Source organism: Macrobrachium nipponense, chromosome 25, assembly GCF_015104395.2.
Source record: "Macrobrachium nipponense isolate FS-2020 chromosome 25, ASM1510439v2, whole genome shotgun sequence".
Classification (NCBI taxonomy): Eukaryota; Metazoa; Arthropoda; class Malacostraca; order Decapoda; family Palaemonidae; genus Macrobrachium; species Macrobrachium nipponense.
This window is the reverse complement of record NC_087214.1, coordinates 903,756-925,030: the sequence shown is the minus strand read 5'-3', so window position 1 is coordinate 925,030 and position 21,275 is coordinate 903,756. Positions and strand designations below refer to the sequence as shown.

At 46.0% G+C, this 21,275-nt stretch overlaps 1 protein-coding gene across 1 annotated transcript in view; it reads right to left on the bottom strand.

Annotated features, from left to right (window-relative positions):
- Positions 1 to 1,414: 1,414 nt before the first annotated feature.
- Positions 1,415 to 21,275, bottom strand: part of LOC135199248 (mRNA cap guanine-N7 methyltransferase-like) — a 50,880-nt gene continuing 31,019 nt past the window's right edge. The window contains exons 4-7 of the mRNA XM_064227133.1: positions 3,576 to 3,701; positions 2,400 to 2,581; positions 1,799 to 1,969; positions 1,415 to 1,610 (exon numbers count right to left, since the gene is read on the bottom strand). Of these exons, the coding sequence (XP_064083203.1) occupies positions 1,430 to 1,610; positions 1,799 to 1,969; positions 2,400 to 2,581; positions 3,576 to 3,701 (660 nt within the window). The 3' untranslated portion in view covers positions 1,415 to 1,429. The remainder of the gene's footprint in view (positions 1,611 to 1,798; positions 1,970 to 2,399; positions 2,582 to 3,575; positions 3,702 to 21,275) is intronic.

Genomic DNA, 21,275 nt, shown 5'->3' with positions numbered 1-21,275 from the left:
GGCGAAATCTCCATTTCTTGATCACTCATGATAATCAATGTAATAAAGAAATGCACAAGTACTTACAATTCATCCACACTCAACTAAACCAGAAAGAGGGCTGAATACTCAAAGCAAACGACAATAGCGGGCAGAGCGATGACGAACACATCCTATCTCCACACGGCCGAAAGCAAAAGTGGTTTGTTTACCTCTCAGTCGCGCGGCGCGCGACGATCGGACAAGCAGTTAACTACCGTTCTCCCCTTGTTCGAAGCTTACGACCGTTCCAGCTGCCGCTAGCTACTTCCTATTGTTAAAGGACCGAGGGTTTGTATTACGTATCGGAACAAATATACATTCTTTAAAACTGAGCTATAACAAAGGATCTGCAGAATTCAAAGCCAGCAAAGCTTAATTTGATCATTTTAAGGAAGTCCTTTTAAACTTTGTTTTCTTTGCAGAGAGTTGTTCCGGTTATTGAAATTGACTACTAAAAAGAAAATGTAATGAAGATGTGGAAACCTGATATGTACAACAGCTAATGCTATAAATATCAACATAAAAGTTATGAAAGTTATTAAGTCAATGACTTCAGATGGAACCTATAAAAAAAAAAAAAAATGAAAGAAACTGACTATGTATGCCAAAAAATGTGGGTGGGACAGGATTTCAAGATATGTATCTTAGGAAATTTCAAGATTTAATTTATGCCAAATCAACCGAGTTAACATATGACATGATGGAGCCAACCCAAACAGATACTATACGAGATGAAGATGAAGGTCAAGAATCAATGCCAGAGAACAAGCTTACATTAGATTACATTGCTGTGGGATCATATAAATGCCTTAAAAGTGAAGGAAATGTCAGGACAGAACAAGCAATTTCACCATATACAATGTTCCCCCCATATTCAGGGGGATGCGTTCCAGAGACCCCAGCAAATAGCTGGAATCCATGCATTTGACATAATGCTTTCTCCCTTTAAAGTTGGTTTCAAACTAACAACTCCATCATCATAGTCCAAAGATTTTTCTAAACATTCATTATTTTTGGTATGGCAAAACAATCTTGCAAATATTCTGTCTTGTCTCGGTGTATGCCACTGGAAGTGTGTTCAAGGAAAAACATGTTATCCACAATTTTACTATCATAAAGTTGGTACTGTGTACTTGCATTGCAATTTTGATAGATTTATGGTATCTTCAGGGTCATCCTATCTCCTGGAGGGTGTACTCATGATCCCAGTTACAAAATATTACTACTCTGGTAAGGAAAGGGGTGGCTTGAATGTTGGAGCTGGGGGGAAGAAGGTTGGCAAACCCTTGCCTATCTGTAACCACTAATCTAAAACTATCGCTTACATACTATTATGTGAATACATACTAGTGTTAATATAACATATATAAAAAGGAAAACTCAAACATTTTGTTCAAGGGAGGGGGATCTAAGCCCTTAATATAGTAAGACTGAAGTGTAAGAAATTTTCAGCCAAGAAGGATCTGCCTACCTCAAGTGCATGCATTACTGAGAGCAACCTCTGAGCTTCACTGTCTTTAAGGGCATCATTATAAACAGTTGCAAAACTTCTTTTCCATACTAACTGGAGGCCCCACTTGTTGGCAAGTCTGGAAAAAAACAACAAAATATTACTATTAATTTTCATTTCTAAAACTATATTAACTAATTTCAGTGCAATAAAGAAAAATGACTAAGAAATTTCAAAGCATAAAAATAAAGGAAAATGTTGGAACCAATGTTTTTCAACAATTTTCTTGTATTTCAGTAGTGGCCTGGTTTTACATAATATACTTACTTTTCAAAAGTTCCTGGGTGAACCAAGAATTCAGGACAGTCCACAACGCCTTCTAGGAAAAAATTATACCTATCACCAAATAATGGTGGGGTCTCTGGTCTGTCGTCTGGGAAGACAATTCGGTAGACTTCATTTCCAAAACTTTGGCCATCACTTTTCTTCAGCCTCGACCTGTTAATAATTTGTTTTCATAAATCCATGATGTTATGAATGATTTACATACAAGCACCTATGAACATATTACATGAAAAAGACATATGTTGCCATTCTCTCGAGAATAGAATCACTGATTCTGTTTCTGGCCATAGAAGTTGGAACAGCAGTTCATAAGTTTGAAAATTTCAGTACAACTGCTTACAAAACTACTAGAACACTAATATACACACCCTTCGGAAAAAGAACCGATTGGAAAATGGACGAAACAATGAACTAAGGATGAAAAATGAAAGTTTGAAAAACACTGTGAGCTGCCAAGAAATGAATACACACAGTAAGTGAGATAACTGAGCAAGGTGACTTCAGCATTGGTAAGCAAATGGGTTTGTATTTAATAGGAACATAAACTAATATATAGGAGAGAAGCAGTGAATACCATACTCACATAATTTCAAAAGCATTTGGAAGAGTTGCACAGAAGTATCCTCCTCTCTTTAAATTCTCAGAGATATTCTGTATCATTGTTTCAGCTTGCTGAAGACTTTCAAAGCAATAGTGAAATGCAAACTGGCATGACACAAGATCAATCTTTCTCTCTGGATTCTTCATCAAATTTTTTATCCTGGTCTAAAATGAAAGAAGAGAAAATACACAATAATTACAGTGAACAAACAAAATTCTCATTTACATCAGAAACCTTGATTTACTTCATAATGTACAACAGTGGAATTTTTTAAATAAAAATTAGGTAACAAAGCTGTTTTCATATGAATCTATCAATAACTATTAGCCTTTATTTACCAAGTCAAATTCCCCAGGACACAACTTCTGAAGCCTTGAAGACAGAGGTGGATTTGCCATAAGCGGCAGTTGATGAATGCATACCTCTGATCCACAATCAATGAATTCACATCAACTTTTCTCATTACTGGTTTTCTAAGTCCTGAATTCTTTCTTCCTGAACTTTCATTAAGTCTAGGTCTTCATCTATTCCATTTTAGGCTCAGAGGTCTGGTTAAACTAATCTTTTATCCTATTCTATCCTTCAATTCTTTTAAAATGACTCGCTAACCTCTGATCTTGAAACGTTACCATTTCTCAATTTTTGCAAGGGTGAAGATATATGAAAGGCTATCTTTATATATACTTGGCCACAGCAGACTAGACCCACAGTTTAAGGCTTTTCATTAGTATTATTATTATTGAAGAAAGCATAATCTGACTTGTTTTGGGGCTACAGCCTGCAGGTTTGGAGGTCAATTTGAAACATTAACTGTTCAAAGATTAGCCACTTCTGTTGCTGAATGCTGGTGCATACTGCTGCACCTTTATTTCATAACTTATTACCTTGAATTATTTATAAATTTCATAAAGAGAGGATAAAAATTCAGTGTAGTTTATGAATATCATTTTGCCTTTTCTTACTTTTTTAATCAATGTCCATCAAGCATGAGTCAACTCATTTTAATCCCGAGACATATATTTAAGAGTGCATATGAATGTTTGCTGCAAGCTAACAATGAATAATAATTAAATTTTTTACTTTTCACCATTGAGCTTTTCAACAATGTTACCTTCATACATATAAATCACCTATTAACAACTAAAGTTACCTCATTACCTTTGTGCAATCTGCAACAATAAATTCTGCTGAAAACCCTTTGTTTCTTGTTGTTTCATATCTTTCTTTGCATTGCTCCACAGATGTCTCTGCTATGTCTGCGCAAACCAGATGACGAATATTACCCTGAAATGGCAGGAACTACATTTAATATTAAGCAACTGGTGGATAAACATTGACTCCTAATGCCTGGTAGCATGTGTATGAAAATACTGAAGTATGCAATATGTGGGATAAAAAATCACAATTTGTCGAAAATTGTATTTTTCCTAACTATACAAACGTGAGGTCCTTTAACAATAGGAAGGTAATCAGCGCCAAGCTGGACCGGTCGTAAGCTTAGAACAAGGGGTTCGATAGTTAACTGCTTGTCCGATAGTCGGGAGTCCCGCCCGACAGAGGTAAAGATTCACTTTGCTTTAGGCCCAGGAAAACAGAGTGAGGGGTGGCATGAGGTGGGACTACAGGCAGCCCTCGGTTAGCAGCAGGGGTTCCGTTCCTGGCCGCCGACGCTAAGCGATTTTTGACACTAAGCGATTTTAAAGCCTAAGGCCGCTGCACACCTTCTTTCGAAACTCTAGACCAGTCAAAGGCGCAGTAATCCAACAATGGCGTAATAAGTAAAACTATATTTATGCAGTATAGTACTACAGAATTTACTGCACAGTTGTACTGTTCAGTACATTATAGTATTATAAATACTGTAAAGTGAAAAAAAGCCTAGCTTTAATCCTTTGGGTGTCTAGAGTATGTAAAGATATAATAAGGTTTATACAGTGTACAGGTAGCTGTAGTGTTTAAGTTATGATAATTCGTCTTACGATAGTCCGATTTTATGAGAGACCAAATTACAGTTGCCTAACTTTATCCCATATTCTAGTAACATAAGTTCAATAACAGCTTTGCGTGAATGTGTGACAGCCATGAACAACCGAACGAGAAAAGACTATTTTTTTTTTCTAAGTACAACCGAATTGGATAACATCCATTTGGCTTGTATTTCAAGCATCGTACTACAGTATACTATTACCGTAGTTGTTATAAATTGCGTTATGTAGAATAGAACTGAGAAATCTTAATGAAATAACTATTCGCTATAGATCAAAGATCAATATAGATCAAAGATCAATCAAGAATATACTGTTAAATTTAAACCTAGTTATAACTGAAGCTGAGAAAACTGTTCAAGCTGCTAATGACTATTATCGTACATCGGCAACAAGGATAACACTCCATAAACGTATGCCATCAAACACAACCGTAGATAAAATTGAGATAAAATCACTTTAATCAAAACTACTGTGCTTGAAAGAACACATTTTACTGTTGGTTTCACGTCTATATAAGATTAATAACGTAAAGTTCGTATTACGATGGTATAAAGGAGAATTGCGAACGGAATCACGTAATTGTTTTACGCAACAAACATGCCGCCAACGTAATCTGTTAACGAAAAAAAAGTAGTTCACATTCACAACGAGACATATTCAATTCATATTTCCACCTAAAAACACGTTGTATAAGGAAAAATAACCTTGTCTCATATAAGTCAAGTATCTAGATATTCATTTATGCTAACTAGAAGGAAGAGAATTCGCTTAAAATTGCGTTAAATATGGCAAAACAAACTCGTATTTGCCATCAGCTGATTTCAAACAACAACATTGGCCGCTCCGTGGAATACTGGCTTAGATTTGCAGTAGTATTTTATAATACTGAAATATGAGAATAGTACATATAATATTATTGGATACAGTTAAGTAATGTATGACTTTTCAAATGATTTATGGAAAAAATGTATAATTAATAAAATAACACCATGCATTTTTCGGAACAGTGGTGAACAAGAACGAACATGAAAAAACATCCCTTGACAACATGGAGCGTAGTTACAAAGGCTGCCTTAATTTGTATCATATTAATGTACAAAAATAAAAATACCCTATACGTAATATATTTTCATACACATTTTAAACATAAAAGCATAAACATTTAAAAAATCGACACATCAATCGCTAAATTTGCACTCTTTTTAACTCTATTTAACTCTATATTTGAGGCGTCCAGTGCTAAAACCCACACTCGCCACAAATTTGAGAAATGCCTTTTATTGTAAATCTGGAATCCCCGTTCTTTCCTCTTTCGAATGGTGTAAGTGAGTGTATATTTTGATGATGAAAATATGGTTCAATTTTGCATTATATGATCTGTACTTTAGTAAATTTCAGCATTAATTTTGCTCATCAATTGTACAATCAATCATACAATCAATCAGTCAATCAAATTGTGCACAGTCTAATTTATTGTTCATATATAACATTATACTTTTGGGGTCCTAAACATTCCAAAAATTCAGACCTGAAAAAAATATCATGAAAAATAAAATAATTTTGGTCTTTATATATTTACACATTCTAAGGCCTTTTTCTCCATTTTTTAAAATGTGGCGAGTGTGGGTTTTAGCGCTGGACGCCTCATTTTTGGAAGAGCAGCAGATGGCGGCTTACAAGAACGAATATGAAAAAACATCATATTTGATAATGTGAAGGGAAGTTTCAAAAGCTGCCTTTTTATCATATTTCTGCACAGAAATAAAAATACCCTATACGTAATAAATTTTCATACACATTTTAAACATAAAAGCATGAACATTTATAAAATCGACACATCGATCACCAATTTCCACTATTTTTTAGCTCGATATTTCGGAAGAGCATGAAAAATCATCGTATTTGATAACGTGTGAAGGGCAGTTTCAAAAGCGTATCATATTTCTGTGCAGAAATAAAAACACCTTATACGTAATACATTTTCATACACATTTTAAACATAAAAGTATGAACATTTATAAATCGACACATGAATAGCTAAATTTGCACTTATGTAACTATATTTTCGGCATAGAACAGCGTCAGAGGCATATATTTTACCCTAATACCTATGTAATAACTAACCATAAAATGTATCAATATAATTTGCATAACCTTTATGGTCTGAACGGCATTTCTACAAATGTATGAACTCATTAGACAACGGCGCTAGTGGCGCTGTTAACTGAAAATTGTGCCGTAAAAATACCTTATTTTTTTAATGAATATTTTTGACAACAGCCGTAAAACCGATTCGCCGCTGAGCGATTGCACCGTTAACCACGGGCTGCCTGTATATGTAAAGGACCTCTGGTTTGTATAGTTAGGAAAAATACAACTTTCGACAAATTGTGATTTACTCTGATACGTATAAAAACCCTCGGTCCTTTAACAATAGTAACTCACTTATTGGTGGGTGGAATCTGAGTCTTAAGAACATACCGGTGTTTGTCCGACCTTGGTTCCCTCCCTGGTTGTAAGAGCAGAGGGGGGGATCCTAGCCTCTGTCCACCTGATCGGGGTGTGCACCGCAGGATCAGTGGCCAGACCTCTGGACCAAATTCATAAGAGGGAGGCAAGCATGGCTCTTATGAATAGCAAGCAAGAACTAGTTCCTACTTCAAGAGCCAAAATAAAGTTCTGGGTTTGTCTCTTGTTGGCATCCACTCCCCCCCCCCATTGTAAGGTGAGTGGTGGATAACTGCTCCCATCCCTACTGAAAGGGATAGGCTGGTGCTCGGTCGCGTAGCTTACCTGCATCTGTCTCTTGTCCAGCGTAGTGACGACCGCGGCCCTCTGCCCACAGGTAGAGGAGAGAAAAGAGGAGGAAGAGAAGCCAGTCACACTCTTTCACTCATCCATTCATGCAGTCACACAAGGACGCGATGCTGTTCTGTCTGCTAGGGAGCTGGGTAAGCTACACCACCAGTTGAGCAGCCACCACGGGTCCCAAGGAAAAGGTGTCCCAAGGACCTGTGGGCAATATCCCGAAGGTAGAAGGAGGTAAAGGTGGTTTGGTTGGCCCAACCCCTTCCTTCAGAACCTGCACCACAGAGAAGTTCTTGTGGAACGCAAGGGTTGGACCATTAATACCTCTGACTTCGTGGGCTCTTGGACGAAGGGTACGAGTGTCGTCACTACCATCCGCATCGTATGCCCTCCTGATCACCTCACGCAGCCAGAAAGAAAGAGTATTCTTGGATACCTCTTTCTTTCTTTCTTGGTAACCCCGGTGCTAACAAAGAGGCGTTGACACTCAGGCCTGAGGTGCCGCGTTCTCTTCAGATAGCGCCGTAGCACCCTCACAGGACAAAGCAGCTTCTCATCTGCATCGTTATCGGTGAAGTCCTTCAGGGAGGGGATCGTGAATGACTCGAACCAGTCGTCAGGGACCGAAGGGTTCTGAGTCTTCACTACAAAATCCGGGACGAAATCGAGCGTCACAGATCCCCATCCCCTCGAATGCTTAACATCGAAGGAAAGACCATGAAGTTCCCCTACTCTCTTCGCTGATGCCAGGGCCAGCAGGAAGAGGGTCTTGAGGGTCAGATCCCTGTCTGACGACTCTCGGAGTGGCTCGAAGGGTCTTCAAGTCAAACTCCTAAGGACGAGAGTCACATCCCACCCCAGGGACTAGGAGGGAGATCTCGAAGGAGGAGGAGATATCCACTCCCCACAGTTTGAGGACTAGGGCCAAGGCGGCTCTGTATCCTTTAACTGCGAAGATGGAGAGGAGCTTCTCTCGGCGAAGGAAAACGAGGAAAACCGCTACCTGCTGAAGAGTGGCTCTGAGAGGAGAGAGACCCCGTCCACGACACCAACCACAGAAGACGGCCCACTTCCCCTGGTACACAGCTGCAGAGGACTGTCTGAGGTATCCGGCCATCTCTGTTGCTGCTTGGTGAGAAAAGACTCATGCGCAAGAGATGGTGGATAACAGCCAGCCGTGAAGAGACAGGGATCGAACAGAGTGGTGGTACCGTTCCTCGTGTGGTTGGCACAGGAGGTTGTGCCAGGGGGGAAGCTCTCTCGGTGCTTCGGCAAGCAGAGCCAGCAGGTCCGGGTACCAAATGGCCTGGGGCCATTTGGGTGACACCAGAATCATCCGAAAATTCTTGGTGACCAGCACCCTGCTGATCACCTTGCGAATCAGACAGAATGGGGAAAGGCGTATACGAAGAGGTTGTCCCACGGATGTTGAAGAGCATCCTCTGCAGCTGCCCATGGGTCTGGCACAACTGTGTAGAGAACCTGTAGTTTTCTGTTCCGCCATGTCTGGGTGAAGGGACCACTCGGTCCCTATCACCTGATCCTGTCGGCTGAGCTCCTCTGCCACTACGTTCCTCTTCCCTGGAATGTAGCGAGCTGACAGCTCTACCGAGTGAGCCACGGCCCACTCGTGCACCTGCAACGTCAACTGGTGTAGTGGAAGGGACACTAGGCCCCCCGGCTTGTTGACGTAAGCCACTAGTGGTGTTGTCACTCATCAACAACACTGAGTGTCCCATCAGACGTCCCTGGAACTCATGGAGAGAGAGAAACGCTGCCTTGAGCTCCAGGACGTTGATGTGAAGGTGCTTGTCGTGATGATCCCACACACCTGCAGCCAGCAACTCCTTCAGGTGTGCGCCCCATCCGGGGGGGGAGTGCGAAGAGGCACTCATCTTACAAGGTTCCTGTCATCCAGCCACCAGGCTAGGTCCTGCCTCACCTCCTCCGTGAGAGACACAGGGAAGTACGGTGGGTCTCTTGCCTGTGACCAGCTCTCCTTTAGCCTCCATGAAGAGACTGCAGGTGAAGACGCCCGTGAGGGACTAGCTTCTCGAGAGACGACAGGTGACCGATCACGACCTGCCATTGCTGAGCTGGCTGTTCCCATAGAGACAGGAACCGTCCGGCTGCCTCCCTGAACCTGCTGATCAGCGAGTCCGAGGGGAAGACTTGCCCTGCTACCGTATCGATCAGCATGCCCAGTACTTCATCCTCTGCTTGGGCTCGAGATCTGACTTCTCGAAGTTTACCATGATCCTGAGATCGTGGCAGAATTCGAGGAGTTGATCCCTGTCCTGTAGCAACTGTGAGCGCGAGCTCGCCAGGACTAGCCAATCGTCGAGATACCTCAGAAGATGTATCCCTACCGAATGGGCCCAAGCCGACACCAGAGAGCACTCACGTGAACAACTGTGGGGCGGTTGAGAGACCAAAAACAAAGTGCTGTCGAGGATTAAGTGGAGGTACTTCCTGGAGGACTGGTGGATGGGTATCTGGAAATACACATCCTTCAGGTCCACCGAAAGCATGAAGTCGTTCTTCCTGATGGACTCGAGCACTGAGCGTGTCGTTTCCATCGTGAACCAAGTCTGACAAACGAATCGGTTCATGGGAGAGAGATCTATCACTGGGCGCCAGCCCCCCGAGGACTTCTCCACTAGGAAAAGTCGACTGTAGAAGCCCGGCGACTGATCCCGTACGATCTCCACAGCTCCTTTGCTCAGCATGGCTTCTACTTCCTGCTGAAGCGCTACGTCCCTGGCAGAACCAGGAACGTACGTCTGTAGATGGACCGGGTTGGAGGTGAGGGGAGGCCGTGACTCGAAGGGTAGTAGATACCCCTCCTGAAGGACATCCACTATCCAGGTCTCGGCTCTGTAGCGCTGCCAAGTTGCCCAATGGCTTGCCAGGCAACCCCCCACTTCCGGCAGCAGGTGAGGGAGAACGCCGTCCCTAGTGTTTCCCTCTATTTGACTTCTTCCCGGTTCCTCCTCGAGAGAAGGAGGACTGGGAGGAGGGCTGGTTACGGTCGTTCCTTAGCGAAGAAGTTGAAGGCTGAGTCTTTCCTCTCAACTTCGATGAGGAGGTCGTCTTGGTCAAAGAGGAAGCGCCAGCTAAGCTCTTGGGCTTAGCCGCAGTGGCTTGAGGCTGCCCAACCGCCTTCGAGATTGCCTGGTGGACTAAACGGTCACTGTCGTCAGTGCGCCGTTGCTCCACCACAGCGTCCACTATCTGTCTCGGGAAGAGAGAGGCGGGGGAACTCAGCACTGGTCCGTTGCGGAGGCCCAAAACCACCTCGCGCCCTGACAACCTGGTCACACGGGTGAGAACTGCGTCCCTACACCTCAAAACCAGGTTGGCCCACAGGTTGGCCATCTGGTATGCCAGGTAGGAAATCGCCCTACCACCAGATTGGCACAGTCTTAGAAAGCCGGGTCTCCTTCAGGAGTGATGTTTCCCGAGGAGGCCGTGACCTTAGACACTGTGAGGGACCACAGGTCTAACCAAGAGACTGCTTGGAAAGGTGCCATGGCAGTTGACTCCAAGGCCAGTGCCTCTTGCTGCGAGAACCAAAGGTTCTCCTGATAGCAGGTGCTGAAGAGACACCCCCGGAGTTAGCCTAGCTAGCTCAAGGTTAACCTGCTTGGGCGGCAGAGGGTCCTTCGATGGCACATAGAAGCGCCTCTGTCGTGGTAGAGGTGGGGGAAGGGGCTTGGACAACCTGCCGGACCGAAGTGATCCCTCCTGTCCGAAGACGAGAGAGTCCACCTGGCTCAACACACTGTCGGCCAAGGCTGATCGCGGCAGACCCACTGTTGTCCTGGGTTCCCTCTTGGGACCCCCGAACGACTCCAGCCTAGATGTAGGCTCGGAAGGTGGGAGCAGCGACCCTTCCCCGAGGTCATTATGCTGATGAATCAGCGCAATTACCTCTGCAAAAGACCTCTGGATCTTGGGAGTGACTGCGTCCTGCGGAGATGGGCCGTCAAACCCATCCAAAGAGAACGCCTCCCGAGCTCCTCCTCCCTCCACAGAAGGAACCACCACAGACCCCTCCTGGTCTCCTCCAACCACTTGGGCGTATGATCTGGTTAGTCCTAGGACCGTGCCAGGTTCGTAGGCCCTCGTGGAGGGATCGCGAGAAGCGCACTCCTCGCGATCACTCCTGATCACCTTGCTCTTCCCGGTGTAGCCCAAGGAAGTTGAAGGGATCAGAGAGGAAGACCTAACACCCCCTCCTTGACTACCGGTAGAACCAGTGTGCTGGGGCGGCTGCAGGTGACCGCCAACCCGAGGTGGCTTTCAAGCTGCAGGCCTGGTCACGTGGCTCTCCGGGAGAGAGCGGCTGGACCGAGAACAGCGGCGACGGTCCCGAGCGTCTGAAGAGCTACTGCTGGTCCCCCTATCCGACCGGTCTCGGTGGGAGCAGTGGTCAGGGGACCGGCAGAGTCTGCTGTCGCAGTGGGAGCGAGGCCTGTCCTCACAGCACGTCACGTTGCCTGAACCAGCCGAAGCTGGTCCTGGCAACCGAGAGGACCTCTTCCTTGCCTCAGCCCGCGGCTGGTCTGGGACCGTCGCGTCAACCCTGGGCACCGGCGGCTCGCCACGAGCGCGATCGCTGGCCTGGCGGGAGTCACCTGAGCGACTCCCGCCAGTCTTCCGCTCCATGCCTGGATCCTGGCACCGAGGTCTTGGCTGCACGGTCACCCGCGGGAGACTGTACACTCGGTACCTCTCGCGAACAAGAGGCCGAGACGGGTCCTGGCGCAGAGGCAGAATCCCTGGCGCCAGGCGAGGAGGTACCGGTGTTAGCCAGAACTCCTCTGGTCCCCGTCTTCTTCTTCCTTGCGGAAGGAGAGATGGGCCCCGTTCCCAAAGGAACAGGAGGACCAGCGGAAGACCCAACCGTCCCACCGGAGTGGGACGGACCCTTAGAAGTCTCAGAGCGAGCCTTCTTAGGGGGTGAGGAGGCTGCCTTCTTGTTCCTCGGCTGTGGGGCCTTGGAAGTCGAAGGGGAAGAGGCGGCTGCAGACGACGACAAAGAAGACAACAAAGAAGACGACGACGACACCTTCCTCTTCTTCGTCAGCTTCCTCAGGACCACCATCAGGTCCTCCATCCAGGACAGAGGCAGGGGAGTTGCTGAAGCAACAGGGCCCGGCTGCACCTGTCTGGAGGGACCTGGGGTGGGGGGCAGCAACACCACGGGCAGGAACAACGACAGGCAGGAACTGGTACTGGAGCGGCAGACACAGGAACAGGCGGAGGTACAGGAGCCAGCGACACCCTGGGCACTGGCGGCAGGTCGAGTGGGGAGCTCTTGGGACACCGAAAATCGGGGGCTGAAGCAAGAAACAAAACCAGGCGGCGGGGTATCCTCCCTCCTCTGCGGAACCACGAACGGAGCCTGCACCGCAGCTGTTGGGGTCACCATGGCCACGTGCTGCATGTACACAAGATGAGGAGGTGCAGCATACCTTGGCGTCAACACGGTGGTAGTCGTCGAAGTCTCAGGACCATGACTTACCGGCCTGGAACTCTGCGCGAGGTGGTAGAGCAGCCCATGAACGCTCAGTGTCCCCTGGAGCCCCAGCGAGTACCAGACCTGGCCAAGATCGTCCCCTGCAGCAGGAGCACCTAAGGAAGGAATGGTCGGGTTAGTAGGGGGGGTTCCTCCTCGCCCAAGGGGGGACAGGTCCCACCCCGAGCGAACAGGAGACCCTGAGTGTGTGTTGGTAAACTCCTTAACCTTAAGTGGAGGGGCAAGAACACAACTTAAATGTAGGTTCTAAATGTCTATTGTAGAAATATATACAAGATCCAGGGGACAAACAGCAGACAGCTTAACAAACAGACAGACGAGACGAGACTGCCTCACGAGAGCAATAATTACAATGTTGCCAATACTTAAATGTTGCCATATCATATTACTGGACTTAACATGGGATACTCTAATGGCGCGCAACATGTGAAATAATGTTTGAACATAATAACAACATAATAATACTGGTACATGTGAAATGCGTCTTTTTCATGTACCTACACCTCCCTCCCCCTCACGCTCGTAGTACATTCTCGAGCGGACTCCTTTTCCATGAGTCTTTGGGAACGACGTGGGTTTACTGGAGGAATACTGACTAAGGACTCTCTTTCTAGGTCCTGGCTAGGGGCCACAGGGACAGGGAGAAAGGGGTCACTATTAGTGGGTGGCACCAGGCGAAGAAAACGACGATTACGCCACCACACACGACCACTAGGGAGACGAATTTGATAGTCTCTTGACCTTCCATGACCCATGACAGTGCCAACTTTGTCCCAACGATAAGAGGTCGGGTCTTGAATCCGAACTTGCTGTCCGACGCTCAACGTGGGTAAGGGGTGGGCATGCTTGTCGTACTTGGTCTTTACCTGCTTGTAACGAGCGGCAGCACGGCGGTCACAATCTTCGGTCTTGACCTGCCACTCCTTGGAGAATGCTTGAGGGTGGGCAGGGATACATGACCTGAGAGGACAGCCATACAGGATCTGGGCAGGAGAGCGTCCAGTAAAGTTAGGAGTATTTCTGAGCTCCAATAAGCCTCGGTCAAATGCTTCACAATCAATGTTGCCAGATGGGGCTGTTTTGAGGATGAGGTGCTTGATCGACTTCACGCGGCTTCAGCATGACCATTCGATTGTGGGTAGTGGGGTGAGGTTACCATGTGTCGAAACTCCCCATCGCTTCATAAAATCTTGAACTCTGCGCTGGTGAATTGGGGGCCTCCATCTGTCCTTAGGCGAAGGGGAACACCAACTTCACGGAAATAGCGGCAGAAGATCCTGATAGTATTGGAAGCGGTAGTATCGCCTTGGCAGGGTGCGACAACAGGCCATCCTGACAGGCGATCGACGACGACGAGGAAAGACTTCCCTGCAACAACAAAGAAGTCGGCTGAGACGGACTCGAAGGGTCTTGTCGGGTTGTCGTCATTCATTAGAGGTTCCTGCGGCTGAGATGGCTGCAATGTCTGACATGCCTCACAAGCTCTGACTGTGTTTGGCAATATCAGAGTCAATGCCAGGCCAGAAAACTGACTGCCTTGCTCTGCGCTTGGTTGCTTCCACACCTCTGTGGCTGTCATGCAAGTGGGACAAGGTGCGACGACGGGAGGAGAGCGGCAGGAACTACAACCCTTGCTCCATACAGGACAAGGTCACCATCCGCGTAGAGATCTTCACGTAGTTTCCAATAAGGAAGTAAGGAATTGTGAAGGTCATATCTGTTGCGAGAGGAAATCCTGATGTGACACAATCGAGTAGATGAGTATACGCAGGATCTGCTTTCGCTGCATCACGAAGATCCTGAAGTATTCTTCGGGATCCTGAGCTGGAGACTCGTCTGAAAAGCGTAACGGCGTTCACAGCCATGACAGTTCGAAGATGAGCAGCGGAAGAAGCACCTGAGATCTCGTCCTCCTGTGTGGGGTGGCTGACTGGGCGCGAGACAATGCATCTGGGATGCACAGCAACTTACCCGCACGCCACACAGCTGTAAAGATGTAGGGCGAGATTTTCTCCTTGAGGCGCTGGAGACGAGAGTTTCTCGATGGCATCCAGCGTATAAACTGTTCAGAATAGGTATGAGGGCCGGTGATCCGTCATCAGAGTAAAATTCTGTAGGCCTGCTAAATATAGCCTACATTTCGACATTGCCCAGACAACGGCTAGCATCTCAAGCTCGATGGTGGCATATCGTGTCTCTGCGTCAGCGAGAAACCGAGAACCACACTGAACTAGACGCAGGTGTCCATTACCATGGTCCTGCAGGAGGGCATATCCAATGCCGTGGAGGCGTGAAGCGTCCGTCTGAAGAACAACAGGTAGGTCTGGGTCAAAGAGGGCGAGAACTGGTGGACTGGTGAGAGCTAACTTGACAGCGTTGAAATGCTTCATCATGGTCGGGGGTCCAAACAAATGTTCTCTTGGGACTCATCAGGGGACGTAAAGGTTGGGCTGCAATGGAGATGTCAGGTGTGAACTCCGCTAACTGGTTGACCAATCCCATAAACGAATCTGAGGTCTGTCAGGTTAGCAGGGGTTGGGAAATCCTTGATGGCACTGACTTTTCTGCTTATCAGCTGAGATGCCGTCTCCTGAGAGATTGTACCCACAGAAATTCACGGAGGGTGCAGCGACCACAAATTTATCCTTGTTGAGTGATCCCAAACTTGCGGCACCGGGTGAGTACTTCGTGGATACGATGAAGGTGTGTAGCGTAGTCTTCGTCGTGGAGGAGAAGGTCGTCTATGACCTTAACACAGTTTTGGACACCTTGAAGGGCCATATCACCTCGCAGGCAGAAGGCGTCTCAGTAGCTGCGAAGCCCATCGATCCTCTGCAATGTATGAACCGACCATATGGCGTGAGAAAGGTGGTTAAACTGTGATTCTTCTTCTGCCAGTTCCATCTGCCAGCCAATAACCATAGAGAGATCAGCTGGGTGGGAAATAACGAGCTTCGGGCTACACTGCGAATAGCGGCGTAGGGTGTGGGGTGAAGGATGGGCTGGACGAGAAACCTGGCTATTCAAAACTTGGTCAGATCGACGGTAATTCGTACTCCTGTCCCATTCTTGGGAACGACGACGAGAGGGTGGCACCAAACTGACGGGTCATCACCAGCAGGTTTGATTATCCCTTGGGCCACCATGGAGTCAAGCTCTTCTTTTGACTTGGTCTTAAAAGCGAATGGAATCTGTCTTGGGTGTGGATGGCAAAAGGCAACTGCACCATCACCCAAACCTTAAGGTGGATTTCTCAGGGTAGGGAGGACCAGCCATAGGCTTGAGAGGAGCTGTCTTCAACTCTTCTTTCGAGACCAACACATCTTGAAACTCTTGAAGAAAGTATTCCTTTGCTGCTGAAGGTGATGTGGTCGCTGAGATGGGTAGCTCCTTGACTCTATTAACGTGTTTGACTCTAAAATAGGTTAGGGAAATCAGGAGATATTATGGCCAGTTCCTCACAATGACCATAGGATAAAAGTGGAAATTCCACATTTTCATGCACTTGAATCCTGGCGAGACAGGATCGCTTGCCTAGTGTAAGGGTCGCTTGTAATATACCCAGAGCAGGTGACATTGGAGATCCATCCGCGGTGAACATCGCACTTTGCGGAGGCGTCTGCAAACAGCTCCTGAGATACCCAATGTGTCAAGGTGCTGCTTTCCAATAACAGTGACATCGGCACCTGTGTCTGGTAACATTTTAATGTGAGACTTAACATCGCCAAACGACAAGAGGACACAGATAGGTTTGGGCGTCTTGGAAATGGTGCGAGGCGATCGCCTAGGCGAATGACAGCTGGTCCTTGAATCTTGCGATTTGTTGTTGGCTGAAGAGGCACCACTGTTGCTTGAAGATCTGTCCTGACGAAGATTCTTCTTATTCTCCCTACAACACTTATCGAAGTGTCCAATGCGGTGACACAGACGGCACTGGACCTTGCTGGCAGGACACTTCATGGTCCGGACCAATGACCAACGCGGTCGCAGCTTTTACAAGTACTGTTGCCGCAGGGCATTTGTCTTGATCATGCTGACGAGCACAGTACTGGCACCAAGTTGCTGGGTTCGAGGGTTTCGGCGAAGTGGATGCTTTCCGCTTGACTTCTTGCTTCTCTTGTAGGCCCGAAACAGCACACGCTGATGGGTGGGGCACGTATGGCAGAAGTTGCAGTTTTAGCCGCCTCATACGACCGACAGGTGGTGATGAAATCTTGCAAAGAAGAATTGGCATCCAAGGCGATCAACTTCTGAACCAAGTCCGCGTCTCGAATGCCCATCAAGATAATCATTTTCAGCTGGGTCTCTTCACATGCGACGGCGGTACCTGGGCATAAATCAACTTCTTCCGCAAGGCGTCGAAGTTTCACATAGAAATCAGCGAAAAGATTCTCCTTCCGATTGCTTGCAGCTAAGTAACTCTCTTCGGCGAAGTACTTTCATTCCTTAAACCCTTTATATGTGACTGTAAGGCGTCCAGGACTTCATCTACAGGCTTATCTGTAGAGGGAGATATTTGAAGTGTGTGTTCTAAAACACGCTGCGTTTCCAGGGTTAAACACATCCTCATCTGGATCATTTGCTTTTCCCGTGGAAGCTTAGAAAGATCCACCATGACAGCATAGTCATCCCACCGACGTCTCCATTCCCTGAACATTTGGAATGTTGCATCTGCCTTCAGTGGGGGTGGCGTTTGCGCGGTTGCTTTCTGTGGTGGTGGAAGAGAGGGTTGACTGGAGTTCGAAACCACCTCTGTGCCAGGTGTAAGGGTACCTGAATGAGAATGGATGATTGGTGAAAGAGTTTGAATGAGGGCAGTAAACCTTGCATTCTCCTCTTCTCTTCTAAGATCTTCTTCTCTAAGGCGAATTGCTTCTTGTTCCCTTCTTCTTTCTTCTTCACGTTGTCTGTCTTGTCTTCTTGTTTCATCTTCCCTTCTTCTTCTCTCATCCTCATACATGCGAGATTCCTCTAAAAACTTAATCAAAACGAGGAAATCTGTCCCAGTAGCTTGAGAGGTAGATGGGGGCTGGTAGCGGGGGCTTAAGAGTGGTGGGGAGGGAGAGACTGGATGCTCCAACACTCCCCCAACACTCAGTGTGTGGGCGCCCACATTACTGGATTGCCACTGTTCTGTGGGCTCTTCTAATTGGTCTGCAGGCGTACCTTTCGAGTCCGTCATTATTGTTAATGTGCAGTGCGCAAGAATAAAGTTTCAACAAAATTATTAAAATTATTCCAAAACGTCTGATACAAGAATAATAAATAAAATTCGTTGAAGCGTGAGTGTGTGCGTATGTGCGAGAAATACGTCAGCCAACGAGGGGACTAATGAGCGATAGTGTCTGCCTACGGCAGCTCACATCCAAGGCGACGTTGCCAACTTGCCAAGTAGACTCAGTCATCCCGTGACATGGCATGAGTGTGGGTGTGACAGTCGGTGCTCCGGCAAAGCCACAACAGAATAAGTGGGTACTCAATAAAATAACATAACAAATCACTGAGCACACAAAAAAGGCACTATAAAAGCACAATGCACTGCACAACACTTCACTGAGTACTTGAGGCACTACACTGCACACGACATAGGATAAATCGACTGGGACACGAAAGCACTTTTGAACTGAACGTTCATCCAGTATGGCGATGACCGTCCGGTTCCCGATGTCCAAGTCTTGATAAACTTCAAACAATACGACACTTCCAAAGTTCACTGCGCCATGTATGTGTTGGTAAACTCCTTAACCTTAAGTGGAGGGGCAAGGACACAACTTAAATGTAGGTTCTAAATGTCTATTGTAGAAATATATACAAGATCCAGGGGACAAACAGCAGACAGCTTAACAAACAGACAGACGAGACGAGACTGCCTCACGAGAGCAATAATTACAATGTTGCCAATACTTAAATGTTGCCATATCATATTACTGGACTTAACATGGGATACTCTAATGGCGCGCAACATGTGAAATAATGTTTGAACATAATAACAACATAATAATACTGGTACATGTGAAATGCGTCTTTTTCATGTACCTACACTGAGTACGACTGAATGTCGGAGTATTGCGCTCCCTCCTCTACACTCAACTGATCAAGGGAGGAGAAGGAACGCGTCACGCCCCCCGAAGAGGAAGGAGCCATACGTGGGAGCTGAGACGGAAGGAGGAAAGAGGAAGACGTGTCCATAAGCAAGGGAGTCGCTGGAGAGCTTTCCGACGACTCCTTGGCCGGCTTACGCGCCTTCTTCCTCCCCTCGTATCGCCCCCACTGCTCCTCCGACCACAACACACAAATATCACATGGATCGGTGCGAGAGCATTCCTGCCTTCAACACCGGGTACAAGAGACCAAAAAGCACCACATTTCCGGCCCTCCACACCAGGGCACAATCTGCGGCTGATGGGGGGGCGGGGTGGTCTCTCAGGCTCGCGGGAATCCATCACTAACCACAATGATTCACGAGCAATCACAAAAATCAAAACAATACAAAGTACTTACATTCTTCCAACACGAGCACTCAGTAAGGAAAAGTAGAGAAAAATTCCTTCTATCGAAGAAGCTAAGCATACGAGCAGCGGGCAGAGCGGCGAACAACACGTCTGTCTCCGTCGGCGGCCAAAAGCAAAGTGAATCTTTACCTCTCTCTCGGGCAAGACTCCCGACTACCGGACAAGCAGTTAACTATTGAACCCCTTGTTCTAAGCTTACGACCGGTCCAGCTTGGCACTGATTACCTTCCTATTGTTAAAGGACCAAGGGTTTGTATACGTATTGGAACAATAATCTTTTATATCAAGTAGTAAATGAATAAAAATCATACACTAAAAGATACTCTTAAATTTCATACACTTAAAAAGGGATTTTGACGTAAGGAAAAATCTATTTCTGGGCGATTGGCTCGTGTCGCCAGCGAAATATCCTTTAATCTATTATTTCTAGGGTAAATGTTAACTAACATACCAAGAGAATAAATAAATAAAGAAAAAAGGTCAGTATAACTGACTCGCTCACCCTCCCAGAGAGTGTCGGTATGAACACTATGGCGAGTGAGACCACTACCACGAGCCAAATGCCAATAGAATTCTCCCACTACAAAATCCCCCAAGAGGGGAGCCGACCCACAGAGTGGGCAGCACCTACTACTACTACTCCATCCCATGCTGCCGACTGCTGCGCCTCTGGTGGCCATCCTGAAGTTAGCAGACAATCTTGGCGATGGGATGGGTAGGGCGGGATTTCGCTGGCGACACGAGCCAATCGCCCAGAAATAGATTTTTCCTTACGTCAAAATCCCTTTTCTGGGCTCAGCTCGTGTCGCTGCGCGAAATCGTACCAGAGAAATAGCACAAGATTGTAAAGAAATTCAACAAAATATAAAGAGGTCTCAAATAAAAGATAAAATACAAATAAATCAATATAATTGCTAATAAAGATACATATACACAGTGATACAATAGAAATATTACTTAATTTATACTTAATGCTAATAATATTTCTTAACTTAAGGTAATATACATATATACAGGAGAAATATCATATATGTACAACAATGGTATCTGTGTAAAGCTATGTATCAAAACAATCTAAAGCAATTAACATAAAAGTTGAATAAAACAAACTCAACAATAATAAAATATAAAAGAATGTATATGACTTAATATACAAAACCCGTAACCATTATAATAAGATGTATCTCCTAGCATAAAATAAGGAGATGACATCCACGAGATCAGTAATCATCACAAATGTGAGTGTCCCTAGCAAAAAAATAAGGGACACCACTATATCATCATTAAAAAAAAGCAGCTAAGACACAAGGTGACCGTAAATGAACAAGGCAGGAATAGACGAACTGTTGGGTGAGGCAGGTAGTAAAAGGAGGACTGGGATCTTCTACTAAGGATTAGACAGAGTCAGGGGAAACTATGTTACCCGCTGCAACTGCTGAAAATTTCAGGGCTTCCAAGGACTTTAAGTAATGACGTTTGAACACTGTCGGCGATTTCCATCCAGTATACTTTTTCAACTCATCGAAGTTCATATGTTGGAAATAGTTAATTGAGGTGGCTACTGCCCTGACATCATGTGCTTTTGGGAAAGAGTCAGGATTGGCTTGTTTAATGAAGTACAGGATTTGTTGCCTGATGCCTTTAATAGATAAAGTACCACCTTTTTCTCTCCTAAAGAGAGGACCCGATGAGGATGAGGAGGTCCTAGATAGAAAGGCTCGTAAAGCTGAAACCGGGCAAAGAGATATATCTTGTGGAAGGGGTAGTACCTTCCATGGTTCCCACCTCATCAAAGGATCTTCATTCTTAGCTAAAAAGCTACGTTCCGGTGAAAGTAGCACTTCCCCTGTGGGAAGGAACTGAATATGATCCGGATCTCTGGATAAAGCCGACAGTTCTGAAATTCTAGCTCCTGAGGCCAAGCTTAATAAAAATAGGGTTTTTCTTAAGAGCATTATAAACGAGCATGTGTCATTATTGGTTTCTGAAGCCAGTTTTAGAACAT